Source organism: Poecile atricapillus, chromosome 11 (genome assembly GCF_030490865.1).
Source record: "Poecile atricapillus isolate bPoeAtr1 chromosome 11, bPoeAtr1.hap1, whole genome shotgun sequence".
In the NCBI taxonomy this organism is placed as follows: Eukaryota; Metazoa; Chordata; class Aves; order Passeriformes; family Paridae; genus Poecile; species Poecile atricapillus.
In genome coordinates this window covers 10560631-10588595 of record NC_081259.1, presented here as the reverse complement: position 1 = coordinate 10588595, position 27965 = coordinate 10560631, and the positions used below count along the sequence as shown (strand labels likewise).

The 27965-nt window shown below is 38.0% G+C and overlaps 1 protein-coding gene across 1 annotated transcript; it reads right to left on the bottom strand.

Annotated features, from left to right (window-relative positions):
• Positions 1 to 195: 195 nt before the first annotated feature.
• Positions 196 to 27965, bottom strand: SECISBP2L (SECIS binding protein 2 like). The gene is made up of 18 exons (XM_058846780.1): positions 27799 to 27965; positions 18673 to 18851; positions 17798 to 18122; positions 17544 to 17679; positions 16923 to 17152; positions 16809 to 16833; positions 15946 to 16061; positions 14025 to 14156; positions 13405 to 13488; positions 12546 to 12713; positions 12252 to 12393; positions 10487 to 10656; positions 9261 to 9393; positions 8127 to 8289; positions 7224 to 7444; positions 6415 to 6569; positions 5735 to 5954; positions 196 to 4753 (listed from the first exon to the last, which is right to left on the bottom strand). Exons 1-18 carry the CDS (start codon positions 27814 to 27816, stop codon positions 4080 to 4082), a joined length of 3291 nt encoding a protein of 1096 aa, XP_058702763.1. The 5' UTR covers positions 27817 to 27965; the 3' UTR covers positions 196 to 4079.

The window sequence follows — 27965 nt, the reverse complement described above, 5'->3', positions numbered from 1 at the left end:
GTGAAAAGCCCCCTGCTCATCCTGGTTTTGGTTTCAGCCACCCTCCCGCTGTGGCTGAGGGGCTCACCCCGAGTGCCACCACACAGCTCCTCCACCCTGTGGCCACAGCGTGACACAGACCTGTCCCAGCAGGGCAGCCCTTGCCAACCAACTCAGCATCAGAGAACAACAAACACAGCACTGAATAAAGCCATCAATTTCTACAATCATTTTTATTAGTTATGGAAGAACCCCCACTAGTATTTACATAGTGCAAAAAAGCTGTTATTACTCCAAAAAGTACGGTAGACAGAACAGTTATCCTTCATACAGCAAAAAAGAAATGGAACAAACCCCTTCATATTGTATTTTATAATGGTTTTTCTACTGCTTTAACCTAAATATTACTATAAATTTTAAGACATTAAAGATTAAACAGCTTTTCATATTAGAATCTATTTAAAAAGTAAATTATATGAACTATTTATGAACATTTAGAACATGGGCTGTGCCAACTGGGTTTCTACTTTCAGCATTACCATTCAGTGGTGAGGAAGTTTTGGGCTAGACATTCTCACATTTCCTTGTGTGTGGCAGGGTGAGTGGAAACCCCCCGTTCCTGGTTTCTATGGCTTGTTTCTGCTGGGTTTTGTTCTGTTAACAAATTGCCGTGTCTAATTTTTAAATGGCTGACACTGAAATCAGCTCAACAGTTTCATTAGTTGGCACAACTTCACAAGAAATACTTAATGACAATTTCAGCAACAGCAGCTTTTCAAACAATAATACTTTTTTACATATATATTTAAAGTAACATTATTAAAATTTAAGCTTGTGTTAAAGAACTGGACAGAACCACATTGTGTAAGCTCCCACCCACCCATAAAGACACCTCCTAGCTTTACCAGAAGAACACCAACAAGTGCATTACTGAACATTTTCTATAATGAATTTTTAAAACACAGGTAAATACTCTGTCACTGTTTAGCTTCAATCCTACAACAGCCTGCACACAACTTAAGCAGATAAACAGGCCACCAATTTAAGCCAGTGGCACTAACACTCCAAAGTATGTGTGAGCAGGATCAGGGCCTTAGCCTTAATCAGACATTGCTACTTGGTCCAACTAAGGACAATTCTTCAGAATTTTTCCCTTTTACAGATTTGTAATCCATGTTTTATTATTGACAGAGATACTTAAGAGTATTTATATAAATAAGTTGTATACATAGCCACCTCTATCAGTTTTAAAGATCCCTACCCCTACCACAGATACATTATTTTTGATTTTACCAGATAAAGTAAGTGGTGAAATCATTTCTATAAACAATGCCTTAAGAAAAGTAGATTTGTTTCCCAATTAATTATTTTCACAACAAAAATATCTATACACCTATAACTACAGAAACATCTTTTCATGGGGACAGTAACAACCTGTATAAACTGCACACTTTTACACTGAAATAGAAATTCAACTATTTTTTAAAAAAATCATGGTATTGTAGAACATTTGTATGCTTTCTTCTTAAATTCTGTTGATAATAGAACCAAAATTACCACAGTGAGATACTCTCCTTAAGTGCTTCAAGTGGCAAGGAACTTCCCTAATTTCAGATGCAAATGGATCACTCCCAAAGGAATTGCAATTTCATTCTTACAGTTATTGCTTATTCCCAGCTTATCAAAAAGGAAGCACTAAACCCAGTTTTCTTTACTCAGTTTCAGTTTGCTCCCCTAAGGGTGATCTGCCACATTTTAAAAAGAGACTAGTTCCTTATTTGCTGGCAAATTGAGAGATAATTGTAAGTGCTGTATCACTTTCAAGAACCCTATTAAACTTGTAGCAAAATTGCAGTTAAATAGCGGGCTGAATATTACAAGACTTCTTTGATATAAATGTCAGAAAACTTTAAAATGACAGTCCAAGTTCAGAAAAGACATATAAAAAGATGCGCCTTTGATGTTAATACTTCAAGATCAAAAGTTATTTGAATCACTGGCACTGAAAAAGCAAAAGGAGAAACTACAAACACCTTTGTTTTTTGATGTTCTGGCAAAGTTTTGCCCTCAGTGTATGCACTGATCTCACCTGTGCCGAGATGTGCTTACACATCCAAGGGCGAGTTTTGCTTGTCAGCAGTTCAAACACCTGTCATGTCCTAAAGCAAAAACTCTTAAAATGTACAGACAGTAGAAATCTGCCACAGGGACAGTAAAAGGTTTAACATTCAGGAGGCATCATTCCTTAGTCTTTGTTTTCCTATGAAACACCTGCTCTAACACCTAGAAGATTACACTAAGGAGCTAAGAACGTGACAGAACAGCCAGTTGTCATAGCAGCTCTCTACACTGCTTATCTACATAGCATTTGCTATGCCTACAGCTATCAAAGCACTATTTACATAATACACAGTTTCTATTATTCTCATTAGCATCCAAAAACCCAGGGCTAGATGACTTCTAAACCTGGAGTCTTATTTTCCCAGTGCAACTTAAAACACCAGCATCACTACTGCTATAAACATTGGTCCCATGTTCCCAAGTGTGGACTGAACACCCAACTCCGCTAACTTCAGTTTCCTGCGGTTTTCAGCCTACCCAGAGGCTTTTCATGCACTTTGATACAAGTGATCAAGAACAACAAAGTGAAATTGAAAGAAACACGTTTGCTATGAAAGTGTTATTCACGTGAGTTACTCTTTGGCTACTCCTGTAGTGAAGCTCCTGCTGCTGGCAGTTTCAGTATATCCCTTGCCAATACCAAAGATGGAAAACAGACTCCTGACATGCAAGGTTTAGACACACACTCCCTCCTCAGTCTGAAACAAATCCATCATCAGTTACATTACATTACATATATATCAAATACATTTCACTTCAGTATTCAGAACAGAAAATGGAACAATTCTCTAGCAAAAGGTGTGTTTCAGGGAGGGCATATTTTTGTTTCTTTTTTTACCTCTACACCACTGAAATACTTCCCCAAACTACAGGGCACTTCCTCATTTCCTGGAATAACTACTTTCTTCTCTATCTAGAGGTCAACTCCTAAAGCTGTTACAACTGCAAGAAGAGACAAAGAGGTCACGTTTTCAGCAGGAGTTCTTAAGATACATCCTGGGCAGGATCACAGCGTGCAGGTGAACACAGAGATTGCCACCACATCATTCACACTTGCTGTTAAGGGATTAATCCTGCTTTTTGCAGTGTTATGCAGAATACAATATGCAAAACAGCATTCCTGAGGTAAGTGACAGGAGAGAGAGGAAGTCATCAGTTGACTAAAAGCCCTGAATAGGGATTATGGTTAATGAGTCACTTAGTGTGGTTTGGCAGACAGCAACTGCAGAGAGAATGGGGAATTCTTGTTTTCTTTCCTGCTTTTTTTAATGCAATATTTCTACCTTGTAAAGAAAACCTGCGAAACATTAATTACATCCCTCTGGTTTAAAGTTTTGCTGGAATCAAAGTTATTATAGCTTATTGTAACCAACTCAGCTATCAGCAGCTTTTTAATGATGCATTCACCAAGATCAACTAAAAAGCTGCATCTATCTTAGCATAAGAATCACACACAATTTCTCTACTATTTAAGTCTCATTAAGATTGCAAATGGCTTTTTCTAGCTTTTCATGAAATAATCAAAATGCTCCTTTTATTTCTAGATAGAACTAGAAAGTCATGGCCAAATACACTGACAGGCCTGGTATAACAATACCACCAACATGAATTGTTGGTAATTTGTCAGTGTTAATGTACGTTACCTGTCTGAAAATAAGCTTAGGTCACAACTTGAAAGAATTTTGCTTAAAACTGGTCAGTTACAAGTGTTTCCTTTTACAAAAGACCAAATGAATGCTTACTGACAACTTTTCCACACAGTTTCTAATCTGGGAAATCAATACTGATTAATAGCTAACCTAGTCTTTAAATCAAAAAAGTAACAGACAGCTACAAAAATATTGTTGTGAATTAAATACACGTATTAAATGTTTAACAGTGCAAAATGTTGAGATGAAGCATATGGAATAATGGCTGCAACCTTTACAACAGTTAGTTTTAATATAATTTCTAAAAAGTTCCTGAGTTCCTGCTTATTTTTACGGCATATAGATAGAATCTGTGTGTTCTTTATTCAAAGAACTGCAGATGGTGGGTTTATGTTGAGTGTTACTTGCGTGCTTATCATTTGTCCATTCCTCCCCATCAGTGATGGGATCAGCCTGCTCTGAAGTCTCTATTTCTTCCTCTTCACTTTGTTCTGCATTGTCTTCTTCAGCACCACTAAGGGTCTTCCCAAGCTGCAGTGTTTCCATAGTTCTCTGGGTCTCTGAAACCCAAGATTCAATTCTGCTATTAAGCTGAACTTCTACAGAAATTGGTTCATGGGCATAATCCTCATCATCGTCATCTTCCTCTTCCTCCTCCTCTTCCAGCATTCCTGGCACAAGAGTACTGGTGGTACTGGTCATGGAAGAATTCAAAAGATCTCGGCAGCTGCCATCCAGGGATCCTGTTTCTGTACTCTGCTGTGAGGCCCATTCCAGATTGTCATCTGGTTTTACCTCATCTTTGTCACCTGGGGTGGATTTTCCGTGATTTGTTGCTGAGGTAGTGCCAGTTGTAGCCAGAGGTGGTTGTTTATTAAGAGTGGTTTTTTCCATTTGGCCATTACCAGCTTTTTCTGGTACTGCAGCCTTGCACACAGATTCTCTCTCATTTTCAGAGGTCTCTAACCCATCAGATGTTTCCACCATATTTCTCCAGTTTGTTTCTACAAATTTTGAAAGAAGTTTAAATAGATAACATTAATTTCTTGTATATAAAAATATTTCTCCTGAGCATGCAATAGCAGCCTAAATAGCAAAATGAGCTAATAGTATTAATATTATTCTATGCTTTCTAGAAAAATTTCTACTAGAAAAAAGAGGAAGAAGGGAAGAAGAGAGACAACAGAAAGAGCTGTGAATAACTTTGGTTTTTTACAGTGCTCTAAAGCAGAGTGTTACAAAGTTGAAAGTTTGTGCCACTTAGTTTCCTGTACAAACACCAAATGTAACACTGAAGTAGTCCAAGAGGCTACTCTCAAGTATAAATTAAAAGAAGAAAACAAGAAAACTGCCACCATCTTAAGTCATTAATTTAAGGATTTCTTATAAAATATTTAACTCCTGAAATGAATTCAAGATACCACAAAAGAAGTCACTTAAAATTCTCTTTCATTCACTCTAAGACCAAAAAAAAAAAAAAAAAAAAAAAGGGAAGACTCCTGACTTCTAACAAGTAGTCTCCCTTATATACTCCTTTTCATCTGGGCTTAAGCAACTGGATAAATGAACTTGCCTTTTGCTCACAGTAGAATCATTCACTGCCATCTCAAGTTTAAAAATTAAAGCTACATGTCCTATCTTCAGAGACCTCATATTTTAATTCCTGCTGTCATCAGTTCTTCCTCAGTCATACAATCAATCCAGTGCTATCAGTTTTAAAACAGTTCAATAAAACTGGAGAAGTCACCTCCATTGATATTAAATACCTATAACACTTCTGAGGACTAGAAATTATTCTTTTCTATACAATTCAGAGAAAAAAATTACTTATGAAATTAACTGAAGACTAACAGATCTTTTCTTACCCCTGGATATCGTAGAATACTGCAAATTAGGAAGGATTGCATCTTTAGCTACATTTCACAACAAACAGCATTTGGAAAACCCCAGCTTCTATTTACAAAGGTAAGCTTTAACCTACTTACCATATTCTTTCTCATTGACCTCAGATATGGGTTCAGAAATAACACTACAGAATGAGATAGCACTTGCTGCAGAAGGGTTGCGAGAATGACCCATGTGATGCGGGGCCTTTTTGACATTCTTCAAGGCTTCTTCTGCCTGTTCCTGTTCCATTGCAGCCACCATGTCCCTGTAGGCTTTCCTGGCCTCTTCAGTCAGGGATACCAGCTTATTAAACAGATCCTAAGTACAAGGGCAATTTCATCAGCAGTAATTCTTACCAATAGTTTTCACTTTACATTACTCCTTTCAGTCTAAGGTATATCACATATGAGCCTCAAGATTAATACGGAATACCTCAACTTTAACTAAGAATTAGTTCTTCCCTGTATTAAATAATAAAAATACCAGATTTATGCAACTTTGAGAAGATGAACATACTTTATGATACTGTTTTTCTCACATTTTTAAGCCTTCCAGAGAATTTCAGATTACAGTTTAAATCTGTTTAAAAGCTACACTGAGATGTTGTGACCAAAGTGTTTCAGCACAGTCTCTTAGTACCACAAAAACTGAATTTCAAAGAAAAGATAGCATAATATAGATGAGATATGGGCTATTATTAGGTGTGCTCTTGATGCCAAATCAATTCTTTACTACATAATTGTTTACTCCAGCCACTTATGTGATTGGAATTACTCACCTCAGCACCTGAGTAGTTGAAGATACCCACGACACTAACAGGAACCAGCTTGTTCACGCAGCGGCCAAGAGCCTTGCGGCCAAGAGCAAAGACAAATGGAATTTCTTGTTCCCGTGCCATGGCTATTACATTATATAGAGCCTCATCTAGTCCACCTTGAAGAAAGCAATTATAAATAGATATCTAGTCACTTCAAGTCATCATATGGCATGATTCAACTCTAACCCACTTTAACTGCAATTAGTCTGTAAAACTTCAATACACACAGCAGCTCCTACATCCCAGAGGATAACACACAATACATTTCAAGTGTAGTGAATGAGTACAGATGAAGGTGATATTCTGTACTCTCTATTAGTCCTGCACACAAGCCAGAGTTTAACAGATCTTTTATTAAGCAGAGCTTTGCTGTTCTCCTATCTCAGGATGCCTCTGTTTATACTTCTGGTTGTGGCAGAATGTGTTGGTTGGCCAACTCACAATTCACATTCCTCTTAAGGAATCTTGCTAAAAAGCACCCAGAGCTCAGGACTCCCTGCAAGGTGTATTGAACACAGAAGTAACACACACAGTAAATTTCAATTCTTCAATACCTATTTTTCTTTAAGCTTTTCATCTCTCATGGACAAGTTTCTTCCAGACTGGAGTTGAAAAGAATAAATGTGGAATGGCAATTACCCAGTTGGAGTCTGAAAGTGTTACATCATGCATAGTAACAAATGCTTCTAACCTTGCTAATCAACACATCTAATCAGCACAAGAAAACTGAAAAGAGCAAAGTGCAGACCACTTGTTTTTATCATTTATACCTTTTGACTGAATTTTTTCACAGTTGGGGGATATGATTACACACTTGATCTTGTTTAGCTTCATGTGCTTCGTAACCTCACGCAACCCCATAACGAGTCTTCTCCTTGCTTTAGCTCTCATGGGATCCTTTTGATAAATCCGTTCCTGGAAGCTGACAAGCTCTTGCAATAGGAGAGTCACGCACTCATCTATTTCTTTACTTAGAACTTGGTTACAGTATCTGTCAATTCAAAACAATGTTGACAAGTGTCAGCATTGCCACTTCACAAATATTAGCCTAACCAAGGTTTCACCCAGTCTTTTTGCAAAAGTAAAATTTTCATTCTCAGAACAGTTATTTAACTTTTACTAAAGTTATTACAAGGATTTAGAAATCAGACTGCAAACTGTAAAATACATCTTTAATCCATTCATATTTGTAGTAATAGCCCTTGCTTCAATCATAAATAATATTAAAAACACAAACAAATACTGCAATAAGTGCCTCAAGCAATTTTCTTCTACTTAATTTAGGACATTACAAAGATACATTAATAAAAAGCCCTAATACATTTAGAGGTACTATTACAGTATTTTAAGCACTCCTAAGTATTCCTCCCTTTCCCATCCAAAGCATACAGAGCATTCCTTCAAAAAATATTTTTCAGAGAATACTCCTACTTTGCTTATTTGCTGTGGCAACAAAAGGAAGTCTCAAGTGAGTGTGTGTACATATACACACACTTGTGGACAAACATAAGCGATCCATTTAGGGGAAAAAAAAAATACTCGCAGAACCTTCTATTTCTGAAAAGGAAGCTTATGTTCATTAAGCTCTTAAGTCTACTAAATCTACCCACACTTAAAATACACGGGTGACTGAAGTGCAAGCCTTGAATTTATATAATTAAAGCAAAACTCACTCTCTGAATCTCTTGCTGTGAATTTTGGTTATTGCAGAAGATGCCATTGGACTGCCTATTCCAGAACTAGCAGGTGAGCCCTGTGACACTGGGGTCATGCAGTATGGAGAATTCTGACTTGCTGGAGAAAGTGAAGTATCACTAGGCATACTCAGACCAGTTTCTGAAAGGTAATTTTTAAAGATTATAAAATGCAAATACATTTTTGTATATAAAAGAAACAGAACCACACTTCTTGTGTTATCACTCCCTTACTCTGTCCAAATTCCATTTTGAAAACACCAAGCGTTACTCTTCCCTCCCCCCTTCTGGAGGGGTGGGAGAAAGGGGAGAAAAACTGCACACACATCCACCACTCAGCATAGACTGGATAAATAAGCAATATTTGAATATTCATTAAAAAATACCTTAAGCTCGCTTTGGGAAATTAATAAAACAGAAGAAAAAAACTGTTTTAATGTTATTACTCCTTCCAATAATTCCTTATATATATATAAAATACTCAACTAACTTACTCCTAGAATGCCTAGGATTTTCCCACTCTAGTCAGGTCATTCAGAAGAAAAAGTTTTGAAGCAGTACATGCGGAATCCTGATGGACATCTCCTTCCCCCACTCCTACAGACCTAAACATGTTGAAGGCATTGAAAATTCTCTAGAGCTTCTCAGTTGCTCAGGGCTGCTGCTGCAAATTGACAATCCAGACACTGCAGCTGACTGACATGTTCAACAAACTGGAAAACCCCATTTACAGTTTGCAACTTCTATACCTGGAAAACTTCCAGTATGCTCATCATTAAAAAGTACTCTGGTCAACATAGCATGGTTGACAAGAGGTCACATTTTGCTTGCTTATCAAAAATACTATCAACTTTGACATGTGGTGGGAACATCCACTTAAGATAATAATTAAATTGCTATATGGACATCATGTACTGAGAAACTGCAGTGTACTAAGCCTTCTACAACTGAGGGATAGACAAGGTATTTTAGAAGAGGAGGTGATTTGCTAGTACTTACTAAAGTCAAAAAAAAAGCTAAAAGATAGTGTGGCATAAGAAGACAAAATACAAAACCAAGCAGATTAGTACAGCTGAGGGGGAGTGATGGGTGTCTAGAGACATAGAGACCAACCTTCCTGAGAGGCCAGCTCCTGAGACTGGTCAGCAGTCAAGTTTAAATGAGCCTCTTTCTGTTCATCAGAACCCAGAAGGCTGTGGTCACCTGATAAACGACCTTTCTTCTCTTCTCTTTCTTTCAAAATAATCTAGAAACAAAACCAACAGCTGTCAGCATCTGAAAAATGAGAGATACCTGTAAAGAAAAACTTCCCTTTCACTGGATACAACACAAAGTTAAGTGAGTTGTTTTGAACCTTCCTACTCATGCCAGGAGAGAAACTCTGGAAATCATTTCAGTTTCCTCTTTGATCACAGAGTATGCCACTGCAGCATTTCAGATGGTATACTCAATACACACCTCTACACAACTAGGACTTCCAATAGCTTAAGTACTGTCACAGCTTCCTTTCTGATACCTAACATTAACTTATTACCAATTCCTCATCCCCATGCCTGTAAAAGAATACCTTATACAGGCATACCAGTCATCTTTATGAAGCACCTCAATAAAGATAATCCTTTCTATAAAAGAAAGTGCAAACGTAAGTAGCCATGGATACACTGGCATTACTATCATGTTTAAGAGCAACAACATAAAAGCCTTGACAACAAAGCTTAGAAAACTTTTCTGAACAGGTAAATTCCTCTAACTCAGATCAAAGACAGGTCAGAAAAAGGCCTGCATTTTTAGGGCTCACTTTTTTATATTTTATCTTCTGATGTCCATATATGTATACTCTATTCCTTCTGCACATACCTAATTTATGACTCCATGAATGTAGATATATATAAGCAATTAATTATTTCTAGGTTTACTCAAAAATTGTGGGTTTGCTTCAACTTCTTTACCCAGCTCTATAAGAAGGAGTAGGAAAAACTAAGGCTAGCATACTACTTTGCAGACTAGGAATCAGCCACATGAAAAAACCTACGGAAGCTTTCCCATGTGTCTTAGTGCCTGTAGTTAAAAAAAGAAAACACCCACACAATCTGTATTGAGATACATTTTTACATTTTACATTTAAGTTCAACTGATTATGTGGGCCATAAAAGTTATGTTACATGCCTAGATCCAAAGGAGAGGGCATCACTTTAGCATGAACTGGAGGCAGAACCTCGTAACTTGCTTGCCCTATGCTCATGGAAAAAGAGTCCTCAATTAAGAAAGTAAAAGGTTGGTGTTTTGTTATTTTTGGACTATGAGTGTGGGTCAAAACACTCCACGGTTGGCACACTTACCTTTTTAAGTGCTGTAGGGCGTTTCAGTTTTGCAATCTCTCTCTCTTTTCCTCTTTTCACTTTTGGGGCAGTCGAATCCAAAGGATTAAGGCAACCCATAGACGGCTGTCCCTTTGTTAAGGACTTTCTGCTGGCAGATTCTTTGGTATGAAAGGGAGCAGCACTGCCAACTAAATACAAGATAGATATTAGTTTCACCAAAAGACATGTCAGCTTTATTTCAATACTGTTTTCAGAATTTCCACTGATGAATTCTCTAAGTAGATTTTCCTTCCTTGGAAAAAAAAGCAGTTCATAATGACAGGAAAATTACATCATCAGATATTGTTGCTTCCAGATGGTTTTAAGCTTTCTTCAACTTAGCCTAATGTTTTAGGAAATTGTGGATTCCAGGAATTATTTTAATAAATGGTAAGGGGTCTCTCTCAAGTGACTACATGTAGCTTTATTACTTAGATGATTATGGTAAGATAAATCACAAATATTTATCCAAACATTGATTTTCAGTTGTTATAGGCTTGAATAGTTGACAGGACAAAAGAGATGAGATAGTGCAGCATGTAGTTAAGTGGATCTTTTGCCAGAAAGAATAAAACAAGTGCTGTCTCAAATGGAAATGCCAACAGTTCTTTGCTGAGCTTTGTTTGATATAACCGTGCCAGCTTGAATTAATGTTTGAACACTGCTGAAACTTAAAGCAGGTAAAGGAATCAACACACCAGAAGGAAAATGGTAACTATGTGCATAATGATGGACTCCAGGCTACACAGAAGAGCTCAGGAATCAGAATGGTGGAGTTATAATAAGTGATTACAAAAATGTCAAGTCTGCATTTGGCAGCAAATATTAAAAAAAGCTAATTTAATGCTGTGTTGATACAGACATAACAAAAGCATTATTAAGCCATTGCATACACTCATAATGGAACTATAGCCTAATATTCTGTGCATGTCTGATCTTATTTTTAAAAGGATACAGTAGAACTACACAAAGGTACAGAAAAAGCAATATGGATTCTCAGAAAATATACTTGCAGAATTAAATAAATAGACTAGGACTCTTGAGAGACCTCACAGACATTTAAGAATCAGACAAGGAAAGAAGGGAATGACTGCTTAGTCTTTGCACAGAGGCTGTGAAAACTAACAATATTTTGAATTGGAGCACAAAAAAATCCAGTACTGATCTCAATCCCCAAAAAACACAGCAGAAAGAAGAGTCTCCCCACACAGGATTTAGTAAAGTTACAATTCATTGCCATTGGACATTATGGATGGTAAAAGCATAAGGTAGAAACAATGGACAGTTTAAGAAACAAATTTGATTTGAGAAAGCTGTGGGTCAGGAGACCCATAAACAACAGAAATAGGAAGAACATCCTAGGGACGTATCCCTCCATATCACAGTCATTGGTATCCTCTCTTTCCAAGAGTATTTTATAATATCTGCAGTATAGTTTCTTTCACATATTCATTTCAGCACTGAATTACTCTCAGGACACAAATCCTGAGTTTTGAATAGCAGGTCTTTTTAAAAGACATTTGGCATCAGTTCTATATGGATTTTCAGTATTGCGTACTGCAGCTCAGAGGGTGACAGCACAGGTAATTTATTGAGAAATGCATTAAAAACCATCTTCCCAGGTTTTTATCACACTAGTATTCAAAAGCTAAAACTTGAGAGAAAGAAAAACATTTAAGATGCTCAGAACAATTACATCCATGTTAGCACAAAACGTTAGCACTGTCAGGCAGATTAGAAATACCTGTGTATGAGAGAGGCCTGGTGTTGGTGATCTGACGAGCTTTCATTGCTTGCTGCTGCTTTTCAAGAGCTGCTAACATGTCACCCAAATCTAACTGAACAGGGGTCTTGCTCTTCTTTCCAGCTGCTTTAGATAAAGCCTCCTACAACAGGAACATCACATACAATAAATACAAAGAAATGGTGCCTGCAATATTCTTTACAAATAGATTACTGCTATTAGAGAGTAAGAGGAGCAACAGGTAACTGATCCTCCTCTTGATCAAGTGCTGGGGGTGGGCAGGGTGCTACACACTTGAAGTTTTTTCTGTTCCATGCTTATCTCTGAATACTCTTGAGCTGTTGCAAGTGCTGCAGCCAAGGCCTTCTTCTTCTGACTTTTTGCACGCTTTGGTACAGAGGTTGTAATGGGAATTGGAGTTTGGACTATATTGATTGGAGAATTCTCTGGTAAGTCATCCAACTAGAATTTAAAAATGCAAAAAAAGCCACAATTAAAAGACCTTTCTCTCCAGATCACCAAATATGGGCCACTTCAGAAATCAAATCACCCAAGGCTTTGATACCCAGTATGACATCCTAATTAATTACAGCTAGACGACACAAGTTAATAGAACTTATTTATATTTCTTTTTTGTATGGAAAGCTATTCTATTTAGCTACAATTATGGCTTCAGAAGGTTTTCCAGTCTGATTACTAAATAAAGAATTTCCACCTCCCCAATATTTCACATAGGACTTGACTCTCCTGGAAAGCAGCCAGATAGATTAAACAGTCTATAGGCACAATTCTGCAACACAATGTTTAAGTAGATCACATACTAAAAAAAGTACCTTTCCAACAACTGCTTCCACAGCCTTAAAGCAGATGCAGATTGAAATCTTGAGACAATCTGTGACACCAAGTGTCTGTAACAGGTATCTTACAATCTCATTAGCAGAGATCCTGCTAATCCTGAAGTTTTTTTCTCTAAAATGGGCTCCCCACACCACTTATTTTAATTGGCATTTCTTTAGCATCCAAGACAACACAAACACCCCAAGATCATCACAATTACTGCAATGCAAGTCTTGTAGCAGAGATTCATAAAAAAAATTACACAAACTGAATAGTCTCAAAAGACAATGCTTTGCAAAAGAAAATAATTACTTACTACTTTGGGTGAAATCTTCTGCTGGATGCTACTACTTTTGCTGCTGCCATTGTCACTATTTAGCTCTGGAAATTCATCTTCATCCTAAACAATACAGAAATTAAGAATAAAAAGGATGGAACCAAAGTCACTTGAGGAGCACCGACTGAAATTGCTTAAGGTAGAAAAACAAACTGAATCCCTAAATCCCATATAAATTAGAAGGGATTAAGTGACACTAATAGAAAATAATGAAAAATTAGGAAAGCATTTCTGCATCCAAATAGTATTTTTTTTTAAAAAGCAAAATTTTCTTTTTTACACACACAAAAAAAAATCTTATTACACTTAGAGGGGATAAACCAGTGAACAAATATTTCTATTCACAAGTGAACAGAAGAAGTTACTTGAAGGCTGCTTATTTAATCTGTAAACCACAGTGTTCTAAATTACTGCACTTTACACAACACCCAAGTACAAGTCTCTTTCTGTACATGATTAAAGGATCGTCTAATAAATTAGTGACCTCAACTGTACACCTCTTGGAGCTAGATATTTTGTAACTTCCTATTGAGAACAACACTTATTCCACACACAACTGGCATTGCTACTATGTGGAAAGAGTTTTCATACAACAGTACCTCAAAATACAGAGGTTCAGGACTCTGCTCAGCTCTGCTCGCCTGGCTTGTAGCTAAAGGCTTCTCATGTCGTTTCTGCAAACTCTGCCTTCTCTCTGAAGATGTGCTGTGGTCTCTGCATCTAAAACCAGACTGAAGAAAACATATGTGATTGGCATTTTGTAATTTCAGTTTTTCAGGCTATGTATGTGCATGAACATGCCTGTTAATTAGCAACTAGGTACAGTTTTCAGAGGATAAATTGTGCTTTGGTGTTATGAATTTTTTTTGGTAGGGGCTTTCTGGTGGGTTTTTTGGGTTGTCTTTTTCTTTAAAGCCTGCACAAAGATTCTACAGGCAGTACCAAATTATTCCTCCCCTCAAGACAGTCTTTAAATTTGTAACTTAAATAAAAAGGTTTCTTCTGGCCAAACACAAAGAAACTCAGGAGCTGCCAGTGACTAATGAACCCTGAGGAACTGTCTGTAACCATGATCACTCCAAAGAACTCTCTCCCACTACATAATTATTCTACATGCAGTTACTGCCTTTTCAACACATTTTTTATGACAGTGCATGTGCACACAGTTCTCTGAAGGCCAGAGACAGCAGAATAGTGGTATAAGCATTCTTCTGTTTATTATATGACAGGTTGGTGGAAACCCCTGTGCAAGACCTGTTTGCAAAAATCAGTGGATGATTTGAATTTCACATTCATACTTACCTATTTCTCAAGAAAATTTACTACAGACCTCATACCAATTTAGTTTCAATAGAGAATAATTTCTAGGACAATTCTGCCTTGAGGTACAGTGAATTTGGCTGAGGCAACCTCATTTAAAACTTTTTGTGCCAGCTTTGTTTTTAAATATCTAAAATAACTCTCAGATTTAGAGTCTAAACTGTGACTGGATGAAAAAGTCTGGCTCTTCCTACTGTCCCAATGCCATAAACTAACAATAGTGGCTTCTAAAGCCTCTGATTTGACAACAAATTTCATTTTTTGTAAAAATATTTAGAAATGCTACACTACCAGATAGAAGCTTGTGGATGCTTGTTTCTATAATAAACCCAGTTATCAAACAGAAAGATTCAAGACAATTTAACAATCCCATCTAAAAACCTAAACAGGCTAAGCTGGCTCACATATGTTTGCACAAACAAGCATGTTTACAAAGCATCCACTTGGAGCTCAGATTTCTTGTCTGCAATAACAGAGTTCAAGCAAAACCTATGTTTAAACAAAGGCAAATGTTTCAGCCTTCTTTGAAACCCTCTGAACCACCTGCCCCAATAAAATCTCTCAAAATTAGGAAGGCCACCTTCTCCTGTCTCCTCACATACTAATTACAGAAATCCTGTCCCACTTGAAGAAGTCCCACAGAAAGATATTCAAACTTTAGCATAAAAGAATTTTAAGCCATTAAGAAATAATAAAAAAGCTTTAAAAATGTTATGCTAATTTAAATGTTAAAAAAAAGTTTTCAAGACAACAGGAGTGAAAACACAGGATTCTAGTTCATCACATCAGAATCTTTCTTTAGAAAGTTTGAGATTTTTTTTTTTCTTCTGAAGTGTGAATGGGTCAAAAACTGAACTAACTTTTCTACACCCACACTATCGTCATTTCACAGGTTGCTTTATATATGCAACATTCTTCCTAGGTAGGTACATATAAAGCACAGGCTATATATAGGGCAGAAGACTGTCAAGGACATTAAATTATACATAAATATATTTATGATATAGAGACAGCTCAAAAAACATACCAGTTAGAAATGTGCAAATAAGCAAATGTGCAACTGGACTTTAAGGTTGAGTTTCTATACTGTTCTCATTAAATATTTTTTGTATGTTAATTTTATAATTCACTCCAAATTCCTTGTTTTCCTATATTATAAAAAGTCCCAAACACTTCAATTGAGAACTTCTGACAGCATACCTGTGGATTATTTCTTTGCTCAGCTTGTCTTCCACCTCTAGAAAAGGTCGGAGTTTTTTCAATCCAAGGCTTTTTTTGCGTTGCTTGGGAATTTACATTAGTCCAACCTATACCAGCTGAAAGAGAAGTGCCATCTATGAAAAACTGAATTAGTATCTGGAACATTTCATAATGATTCATATGCCACCAGAGCCAGGAACACAATCCTGACACAAATAACGTTCTTGGAGAAAGTCTAGTTCTCCTGTGATAACACTAAACTTCCATAGCTATTTTCAGATGTTGCCAGAGTCACCTTTATGGAACATTTAAGCTGCCAAGAATTGATCACCACAAAGCAGCAAGAAAGGAAAATCTCAGGTTCACATCCATACCAATTTCCATTCAGTCATAAATAGCAGTCCCTGGCATTACCTACTACTACCAGACTAGTCAAACTATTTGTTCATGACATGTGTAAAGCTTATAAAAAGTATCAGTGCTTCTGAAATGGAGAATGAGAACTCCTTGGTCTGTTACTACCCAGGTATGAAGTGCAGTCCAAAAGGGTAAGGAAGCCTGAGGACAAACTAAACAGGAGCACAGCTTTGTCTGAATGCTTCCACTGGAGTCTCTAGCTGTTTTTTAACCCATTAAAGAAAGGCAGCCATTAAGAAATTATTAGTGATAGCTATACACTTGTTCATTCAGCGAGTAACAGGTGTCTTAGTGGAGGTGGTTGGAAATCACAGTAAAGATACATCCTCAGAAGTGTCTGATCAGTTAGAGCAGCATGCTGAAGTAGATAAAGAGGTATGTAAAGCAAAAATACCAATGCAACCCAGCCAAAATTTAAACAGCTCACCAGTCAAGACAATGCTTACTTGTATTTATTGATGGTTCTACAACCTGAAAAGGAAAAGAAACAATTACTTCCGTAATTTTCATTAGTCTGTAGGCTACAAATATAGTTAAGTTACTCATTTATGTTTACATACATTCATTGCACAAGAATCTGTATTTCTTGAAGCCATAGCTGCAGCCTGGTTATTGCCATGCTTAGGACTACAATAGCCACTGTCACTGTCAATGTCTGCCTCACTTGCGCCCTGTTCACTGGAGGACTCTGCAGCAGGGTGAGAGGTTCTCCTGCGCCTGCCCTTTGACTTCCAAAGCATCGTGGAGGCGCTCTCAGAAAGTGATTTATTGGCTATATCTGAAGGAAAGTCTTCAAGAAACAAAAAAAAAAATAAAATTACTTGTGCAGGAATCAGTAAGAGACATGAAAAAGCTACACATGATAGAAACAAACTTAAAAAGCCAGTCTTTGCATTAAACCGGCACTGAATTTAAATTATGTCTAGGTCCAACTGTTATTGATAACCAACACCTTCAAGAGTTGGCAACGTCTCTGCAGAAGTACTATGTCACTGCAACATTATAAGGTGACATACTGAGTAGGTATCTGCAACCATCAGCACCTTTTCTTCATTATCCTTTTGAGCTGCAAAGACTTTTAAAAGCTGCATCTAAATCAGGTCCACCCTCTTTTAGAAAAGATGACAACTGACATGCAGTTCTAATTATTTCATACACCCAGAACTTAAAAAACAAATTACCTGTTTGCTGTGATGCATCAACCAACAAAACAATCTTTGATCTGTTCTCAGGGCCTGATGAACTGGTCTCCTTCTGAGTGGCAACATTTTTCACTGGAGGACGTTTATTTTTTATGTGCATCTGTAACTGCTGTTGCTGTTTTCAAACATTACCACACACACAAAAAAAGTTGATAAAAAATGAGATATATGCTTCCTATGCAAAGACATTTTCTTTATACAGTTCTACTTACCCTATTCAAAACCAGACTTACTTTTTGAATGACTGGTCCCCTGTTATTGCTTCTGCTCCGCTGAGTGGACAAGGGGAAGACCTGGCCTGACGGGCTGGGACGCTCAGCGCATTCTGTAGTAACTGTACTTAGAGCATTTGCTGTTTGAAAGGGTGCAGGATAGGGTGTAGGGAAAGGATGATAGAAACCCATGACCTGAGCACATGGTGCTGGCATCAGCTGATAGTAAGTATATTCTGAAGAAACAGGCGGCTGTGCAGATATTATAGGATAAGCAAGGTATGGTCCTGCCGGATTTGGGCTGGGTTGCTGCCATCTGATGTCATTGTTATATAATGGAAACTGTCTATTAAAAAAAAAAACCAAAACAAAACTGCTCAGTAAGTCTTCCCCCTTTCATAGAAAATTCAGACTTTTACCACCCCTTCAAGAACAACAGTTCTATTATATTAAGTTCCTAAACTCAACATTTTTTAACTAGTTATGTGAAGAAAACTGGATACAGCTACACCAAATCATGTTTCACCATGGCAGGACCCAAGCTGGACACCCAAAGCTTTGCTTCATTCAGAGAAGCATCAGATACTCAGACAAAAAACCTCCCGACTGCCCTTGAAGATCCAAGAGCACAGCAGGTGAGTTTGGGAGGGATTTGTACCAGACCTTCATAGCCAGGAAAAAAAAGGCAACAAAGAATATGAATGGAAAAAAACAAAGGGAAGAAAATAGGTAAAAGACTGAGGATAGAGAAACCTCCTCCTCATACATGAAGGGTTAAATACAGCGAACAAAAAAACCGAATATAGAGCCCACAATCACTGACTCCTCTCAAGCCTACAAGTTTCAACTCATTTAAAAACAGATCATCTTCCATGAAGATCACAATCACTTATTACCTGTTGGATTGATTTTCCTGTACAAATGGATAGCAAGTGATCAGGTAGCTAGGGATTGGAGTTGGTTCCATTCCATTAATTCCTCCACTGTCATTAGGAAGTGCCATTGGGATCATTAGTGTTTCTGGACCCTTCTTCTGAGGAATAAATGGTTCTACTTCAGCTGACAGTTTGACATTCTTAAGAGAAAAGAAAGAATGTCTTCATTAATTACAATCATAAATTGCTTGGGAAAATTTAGATTCATAAAGTTGTACGCGAAGTACCATGAACAGCAGGCAAATGGATGACAAGGCTACAGGATTTCTGCAGTAAACCAAGAGAGGTGGAAAACAGTTGGCAAGTGCTTATTGCATCCTTCCAATCAATGCAGGGTGTAATACAGATCACCAACATTTAGCATTTGTGTTAACCTTTACAAGTGCAATGCAAACACTAATTAACTTTACAGGGACTGAAGCTCACATCTTGCAGAAGATATATGAGTCGGAGCACAGAACAAAACCAAATTAGCACTGTATGTGGAGCACAGTTGTGTAGGCTTTCAGAAGTGAAACCAACATATGGAAGATGTAGTAATGCCTGGCCTGCTCTACACAACTGACCATGTTTCTAAGCAATTATAAAAAAGGCTTTTCAGCATTAAACCATAGTTTAACTGCTAAAAGATGATGCACCATAGAAGAACCCTCCCCACACATTCTAACTGCACAACCTGAACATACTTTAACGTGTTAAAATTATGATTAAAGTTATGCTATAACTTGCATTCAGATGAAAACAACCTTTTTTGTACAAAGATCTCAGCTTAATTATATATGTCTCACATCACTTCCTCATGGAGTACCAAACCCTAAGAAGATTCTTTCTAAAGCAGACAAGGACTCCAGACATTTTTCCTTCCACACACCTACAAAATAATCTCAAAGGTAACATATAACCTGTATGAGTACATGCTCCTACGGCACGTAAAAAACCAAAATCCTAAAGGTTTGCTGAGGACAATCTTCTATCCTTGCTACTACCTCCAGAACCTCCACATGAGCTGAAACAGTGGAACAGGAGCTCTGGAAGTATCATGGCAAGTAGTCCCACACCTACCACACACTTCTCACTCCATGCCTTTGCTCTGTGTCACATCCACAATCCATCCAGAGACAGCCTTCTCACCCAATATCTGAATCTCCAAGTCCCCAAAACTTACTCTACTTAAATAAAATCCCATGCTGGTTTAGCAGCATGAGAGCGGAAGAGGTGGGAAGGGCAAGTCCGAAATTTTTTTGAAAATACAGTTGTCCCAATGAAAAAAGTATGTCTTTCAAACCAACAAGACACACTGTTCTTGGCAGGAAAGTATTTTTAATGACTGTTCTGAAAATGCTTATGGCTGTAATATGGATATATCTATATTTACCTATATATATATATACACACAGATGGACTATAATAAATGGAAGTATGTCCCATCCCTCAAAGTGTTCAAGGCCAGCTTGGATGGGGCTTCGAGCAACCTGGTGTAATGGAAGGTGTCCCTGCTCACGGCACAGGTTTGGGACCAAACAATTTTTAAGGTCTAGTTCCAATGCAGGGCAGCCTGATCCTATAAGCACAGACACAGAGGTATCACTCCTGCTGTGTAACAAGATCTGCATTACAGCAGAACAATCACCTTCACATCAATTAAATGCATTTCTTTATCATTAGTAGAGGGTGAACATTCCTTTCTTCTACAGTAACTCTTCTAATTCCTGAAGTTCTATTCAGAGGAAAAGCTGTGGGGCAGCTGCAGCAGCAGCACTGAACTTGTGCAACACAAATCAAACCCAACTCTACCCAGAGCCTCCTCTCTGGCCTCAGGCACATCCCTCAGCTGCCTGGTGACCGGCCTGCCCCTCTGCAAAGCTCCAAGGCATTCTCCTCAACACAAGAGAAAGACTTCTCTTTTTTTTTTTTTTTTTTAAAGTGTTTACATACAGTGAACACATAATAAGTACCAGAAATACCAACACTGAATCCCTCCCTTAAAGCTAAGAGTGTTTTTTCTATGCTATTTCAAGACTTTGATGCAAAAAATACTTGCTTAAGAATAGATTCACTTCTGGGCTGGCCTACAAAACTACATCAGAGATTATTCTGAATTGGAAGAGACCCACAAGGATCATCGAGTCCAACTCTTTAATGAACGGCCCACATGAGGATTAGACCCACAACCTCGGCATCATTAGCACCCTGCTCTAACCAACTGAGCAATCAAAACGTTAAAGGAACACACCAAGGGTGCTTCGTCCACAGGCAAGAGTAAAACTACAATGAGTGCTTTACAAATGTGGTATTCCTAAGGAAACACTGAAAACAGTCAAACAACTAATCCTAACCTGCTGGTCACTATCCTACCACAACATGCCAAGTGAACTTCATCCAAGATACTAAAAATAAACTCTAGCACTGGCTCAGAAAATAGTAAAAACATTCTATTTGTCATTCACGTTGGGACCAGATTTCCTGTTTTAAAGATCTTTCCTATGTGGCTGTCTCCTCTTTCCGTTATTTGGGAGATTTACATGAAAATACAGAAATCATGGTTTATTGACAAGGCTCTTGCAGAATTGTCTCATGACAATGATTTTTGTGATATTGTACTATATCATCACTCATTAGGATTATCAGAGAACACGCTTTCACATCAGATATTAAAAACAGAGCTGTAACTGATCCAGCAGGAAGTGAGTTATTCCCACCTGCAAGGCTGCCATAGCAAAATATTTCCTGTCAATTCTCAAAGATATCCCTACCTTACTTTTACATCCAAGGTGGACTGGATAATATTTGACTTATTTAAATCTGTCAAGGAAAAAAGGGTATATGGGGGGGAGGTTTGTTTGTTTTAAATTTATTTATAACACCTCTATGAGACTCAACAGTCTTCTAATGTAATTTTAAGATTTTAGAAAAATAATTCACATTATTCTACTTGGTTTTATTAGTTAAAACAATTCAGAGATGTCCAAACAAAAAAGACAGCTTTAATTCTTCCTTTCCTGTTGTTGAGTCTCTTACACAGGTTATGATTACTAATTGCTATGACAGAGCAATTGCCTGATATATTTAATTATCATTTTCTGTACATCTCAAAACAAGTTTAGCTTACCTATAATGGTAAAATAAAGATACAGCAGATCTTGTAATCATAAGCACATATGGGTGCATTTGAAAGTTAAATCCTTTTTTTTGCTTACAGCTTTTTGGGGAGTGTCTGTTATTTAAAGGAATCAAAACTGTATTTCACATACCTCTTACAAGCATTATATCTTATACCCTTTTCTTGCGCAGTTTAGTCTGCACCTACAGGTTTGGTTGGCTTGTGACAGTTGGGGTTTTTTAATCCTTTCAAGAAACTTGTTTTGGCAAAGGATTTAGGGCAAACTTCTGTTTTCAGATTTTGCACTTTGTTCTGCAATGTATACACATGTATATATGCCAACTCATGAAAACAGCAGCTGAAAACTTAGAAACCTCAATAGAGGTATTTCAAAATCATTCTGCAAGCATAATACATCCAATTCTCACATAACTTACACATTTCATTAGACAACAAGGCCCCATTTTCACTTTAGGGTAGAAAACCAGCAGCTCAAGTGTATTAACAACTAAACTAAATTAACTTCAGTATATTGCTTCCTTAGAACATTTTACCAGTCTTTCAAAAATACTTCAGTATTTCTGTGTTACACAGGCTGTGTCTTCAGATGAGGGCAGTAGACTTAAAGCAAAAAGGGGAAACAAATGTACTAAGTCAGGTCAGACTGCTAACCAAACCAAAACATCAACAGAATTAACTCTCCAGGGTGATTCTCCAGACATCTCAGAACATTTCACACATGGCCAGTGGTTTCACTGCACAACTGAGGGAAACGAAAGCGCAATGCTAAGTAATTTGTCCGAAGTTATCTTAGCAGATCTTTTTAGGATTAGAGATATCTCAGCTAGGAGGAAATGTTGGTGAAGATACACAGCAAAGTACCTTCTCTTTCTAATAAACAGCCTTCTTCCTTCATAATGTAAAGAGAAAAATTGAAACAAGAAAAAAAAACATAAATCAATTTAGTATCAAGTAAAGGTACTGCTAATTTCTCATTGCACTGGACAAGCATAAGTTATTTCCTACTGAAACTCATTATTTCTTCCAACAGGAAAGGCTCCTTTTGTGAGCTTCAGAAACAACAATGCCGAAGAAGCAGTTTGGTGGTGGGCTTGGTTGTTTAAATACTGACATGCTTAAGACTCAGTGGAAAATGCAACCAATAACAAATGAAGTAAGCTCCAGAACACAAGACAAGTTCCTTTTTGTTTCAGAAACAAACAAGAAAATGCATAAAACAAAGTGCATGCAAATACACATGAACACAATTCCTCAGAGATTTCACCCACACAGTATAAATGGAGTGCCAAGTGCACATGAACAGCACAAACAGGACTGATCATGCCACTGGTTTGTAACCACAGACAAGAAAGATTTGTCAGACACAGAAAGATTTGGGAGAAGGCTGATACACTTGCCCTAATCCTTACAATAGAGCACTTGTGATACAAGCTTATGCTTTAATTGCTCTCACAGCATCAAGATTTATTCTAGTTTGTATCCTCTAAAACAAATTAGCAGTTTGCCACTGCCATCAGTAAATGCAGGGTCAGACCTTAATATAAACTATCATGTGGTTTGATCATGCCATCTAATAGCAAACACTGAAAATACTGCAAGACTAAACTTATTTTTGACTGCAACTTCTTCATGTTTGTTCAACCTTTCATATCACAAAACCAAACAAAGCTTCATTGAAATCAACCTTTGATGACCCAACTCAATTCTAAATATAAATTTAAGTCATGCTGAAACATCAGATTTTCAATCAGTTGCCTATTAATGGAAATACATCCCTTCAAAAGAAACCAAGATTTAGACAGAAGCCTCTTTTGTAGATACCCCTAGTTTCAATTTACAAAACGTTTTGTAGTAGCTCATTACATATTTCAGTACAACAATTACAAGTCTTTCAAGATAGCATATATACTGAAGAGCTCCTTTGTTTCCTATATAAAAGCTACTGTAGTCATCAACAGCTGCAAAGACAGAAGATGACACAAGCAGGAACAGACTGGTAAACTCTGTCCTATAGTTATAGCACTGTACATTTAATCTTAGAAAAGTTTTTGTTCATTGTAGCCTAATGTCATTCAGCATTTTCCATTAAATAGGATCTCTGTCATCCTGCTCTCAGAAGAGAATGCTTAGATATCAATCTCGCCATTTACAGGGTGAGAAAATAGACACAGATGCCACATCTCAGAGGGCTATAATAAAATCAGCTGTTTTACTGTCTCAAAGTCTGGAAACAAGAAGTCTCATCCCTAAGTAAAATAAAAACATAGCTCAAACTTTTGGTTTTTGTTTTTTTTTTTAAGACAAACACTCCCATTTCTGAATTCTGGATTTCATAATTTAAATGCTGTGTTAATAGTAAGGCAAGTCACAGTTCATCTATTTTAAGATAAACTTTACAAATATGGAAGTCATTGTTTCTATAATTAGTTGCTTCTAAGTGGCAGATACCTCGGGAATGGTAAATATGCAGTCCAACTGGAAACACCAGCAGCAGGCCATTTAACGAAGCACAAAATTTAACCTTCCCTATTTACATTTAACATAGTCATTTCAACACAGCACTTAAAGCAAATACACAATGAAGTCCTTTCCTTTTCCCTCAGCTCATAAAAAGGGAATTGCGCATAATTCTTTCCTTTCACAGGATTAAATATCATTATCAGAACGTAACAAAGCTACATATTTAACATTTTTACCTATATATAGAAAACAAGCAAGTAGCACAACCTGACAAGCTAGCATGTTTAAACTCAAAGCCAGAATATTGTAAGAAAAAAGGGGGTGGAAACTAAAATTTCATATTTACACAAAGCCTGTCCAAAGACAAAAAAAAGCTACCAAAAGGATCCTCTTCACTTCCTTACTTTCCAGCTTTTAACAGTACAAACTTCTATCCTCATGCTATCCAAATGAAGTAGTAATATTTGAGTGCTTTGTAGACAGTGTACTAAAAGGATTAGTCCAAATTATTTATGCAAATAAGTTTCCTCATCTCCACAAATTAGTCAATGATAAATAATTTTGTGCTCAAACAGTTAAGATATTAATGGAATCACATCAATAACATCTAAATTTACCAGAGAACATATTCTAAAATAATACTAAACTCACAAAATCCAAAAGTGTTTAGCACTTTCAAGATTCAAAAGTAAGCAATATGCAAACAGTACAGGAAACCAGACATTTTCCAGCTTGCCTCAGTTGTAAAATCTGCCATGGGTAAGAAACACTGAAGGAAACTGGACCAGACAAAAGAGCACAAAACATTGCTCTAGATCCACTTCCATGGCAACCATATTATCAAGCCACCTGTTGAGTGGTCAAGAATAGCAGAGGCAAGCAGAACAGGCTGTCTTTAAGCAATACTAAAACAAAACACAGGTCACTGATTTTGCAACTTCACCATGATTTCTCAACTTACTAAAGGAACCAACTGTCTTAATCACAGGGCCAGACAAAAGTATAAGACAGAAAAATCAAAGCACAGCAGTACCTTTGAAAGAAGTTGTTTCTCTCTAGTTTTCCATCACATTCTGCTTAAACAGAAAGAGCATCAGAGGTCATCTGCTGAGTTTCCTCTCTTGTAGGAAAATAACCTACACTTAACTGCTGAAACCCACTTTTTAATGGGAACAATTTTGTTCTGGTGTAGACAGAAGTAAACTTACACACCCACTACAAAAATTTCAACTACTCCTATCATAAAAATAGTTCTTTTTAAGCAGCTTTAGTCTGTTCTCATCTATGTCAGCTGCCAAAATATCACTGAACATATTATAACATGTCATATTAGAATTTAGGTAACAGAAATATCAAAGGCAATCCAAAAGCAATATATTTTTATCAATAAGGTGTCCAAATGATCTTGCGACAAGAAATCTCATACTGATTCACTAAGCCAACACCACAAAGCTGTTTACCCATCAAAAACATTTGTGATCTTTCTTTACTCTTGAAATACCATGCTAACAGTACAGTAGTCCTAGGTGCTCATATTCCCCAGTAGTTACTCCTATAAGCACATACAGCCACTGTACAGTGCCTGAGAGAGCATTCTGAGGGAAAGAGAATGAGCACTGTTAACACACATCTGTAGGCTTTAATATTAATTTATCAGATGTCATGCAGTACAGGCACAGAAAGAAGGCCAAATAAAGAAAAAGTGAAATGTCTCCCAAAACTGATGCAACCTTACCAAACACTTACACTGGTAACAGTGATTACATTCAATTCTTACAGCACAAAAGGTGCAAACCCAAAGCATCCAGGAGCCTCCTAATCAAGATGCTACTGTATAATGAGCAGACAAAAGCAACAAGATTGTTGAATCAGTTCAGAAACTCATCAGGTATTAATTATTTGTCTGCCTAGAAGCCTTACTAGGGGATAAGGAACCAACAGGACCAGATATGCTGCAAACATAATAAACAAGATAATTCCTGCTACAGAGCTTAACTATACCTTCAAGCTGAAATACTGTATTTAGTTAAAATAATCACTCAGAGTCAACACTTTATACTGTAAATAACAACTCTCTGTTTTCATGAACTCTTTTGACAGATGAAAAGAGAATGGTTTGATACGGACATGTGTGTGAACCTCCAGTACTGAAGAGCTCAAGCAACGAGGAATAAATATTTCACAAGTGTACTGCAGTACTAATTACAGATGAAACAAAGGGGAAAAAATCCCACCACACCAAAATCCAAGATTTTAAAGCAAAAAGTACTACAGATTGGACAAACATAAATTTTACAGAATAAGATCAGGTTTTAACATCAAGGCAAATAAGCATAAAAAAAATTTAAACTCATTATCACACCAGAAAACCCAGGAAGAAAGCCACAGTGGGAGCCATACTGGAATAAGACTCACTGTTCACAAACTTCCTTAGATATACATACAGCATGAAAAGCAGTGTATCTTTAAAGAGTGCATTACTAGTCATTATCTACTTTGCTAGAGGACCTGTGTTATTTTATTCCTTACCCTACTATTAGAACCCCTGGAGACGCCAAAGCTGAAAACTAGGAAACAAAGAGCTGTAAATCACCAATTTTCAACACATTCTGCTGAAACAGAAGCTTAAAAGTAGTATCAGGCTCTAACAGATTACATCATTCATTTCAGATACATCTTTTAGAACTACCTCCTGATGATGAAATGTTCTTTGCAGATATGTAACAAATCATACAAATTCGTAAGTCCCTGCTTCTTTATACCTACACTTTAAAAGCTCTTAAGAATAATGCAAACTGGTTACCTCGCAAGGCCGAGTTTAATACAGAAGAATAAAAAAATATAACGACCTGTAGAATTAGTGAGCAACACCCACTCAGCTATGAGACCATCAGCTGTGTCCTATCACTGCAAACTTCAACCCGACCTGACATTTACAGGATTTCAACAAGAGTGACACCTCAATTGTGTTGCTAAATTCTTAAAGAAACCTGTTTCTTTTTCAAGAAACCAAGTATCTAATAATGACCAGGCAGGCTTAAACTTAATGCCACTAACTGCAATACTTCCCTAAGCTCGAAACAAAGCCCGAAGGAACAGGGAGGAGAAGAACAGAACCGAGTTTTGAATTCCCTTGGGATTCCCAGGGGAGCCGCTCCCGGGTTCCCAGCTCCCCCGGACAGCCGGGCCGGGCGCGGCCTGACGTCTCCCGCCCGGGGAAGGGAGGGCGCCGGCGGACACACACCGAGCTCCCGCTCCCAGCCCTGTCTGCACCTCCCGAGGGCCGCTCTCCGCCGGGCCGGGGCGGCGGCCCCTCACGGCGCCCCTCACGGCCGGTCCCGGCGCCCCCCGCCCCGCAGGCCGCGAGCCGCGCCCCGCCCTACCGTGCCCTGCCCGCCGATCGGCCGCTGCCGACGGCCCTGCCGGGGCTGACACGGCCGGGCCCGCTCCGCTCCCCGCCCTCACCGCCGCCCCTCCCGCCGCGGCTGCTCGCGGTCCCTTCGCACCTTGTCCGCTTTGTCCATGGCTCCAGCTACGCCGGGCGGCGGCTCTAATGAGGGTGGCGGAGGGCCCGGGCCGCCTCCCCCATGGCGCTGCTTCCCCTGCCGCGCTCCGCACACGCCCGGAGCGGCGCCGGCCCCGCTCGCGGTTATCACGGGAACCGGGACCGGCT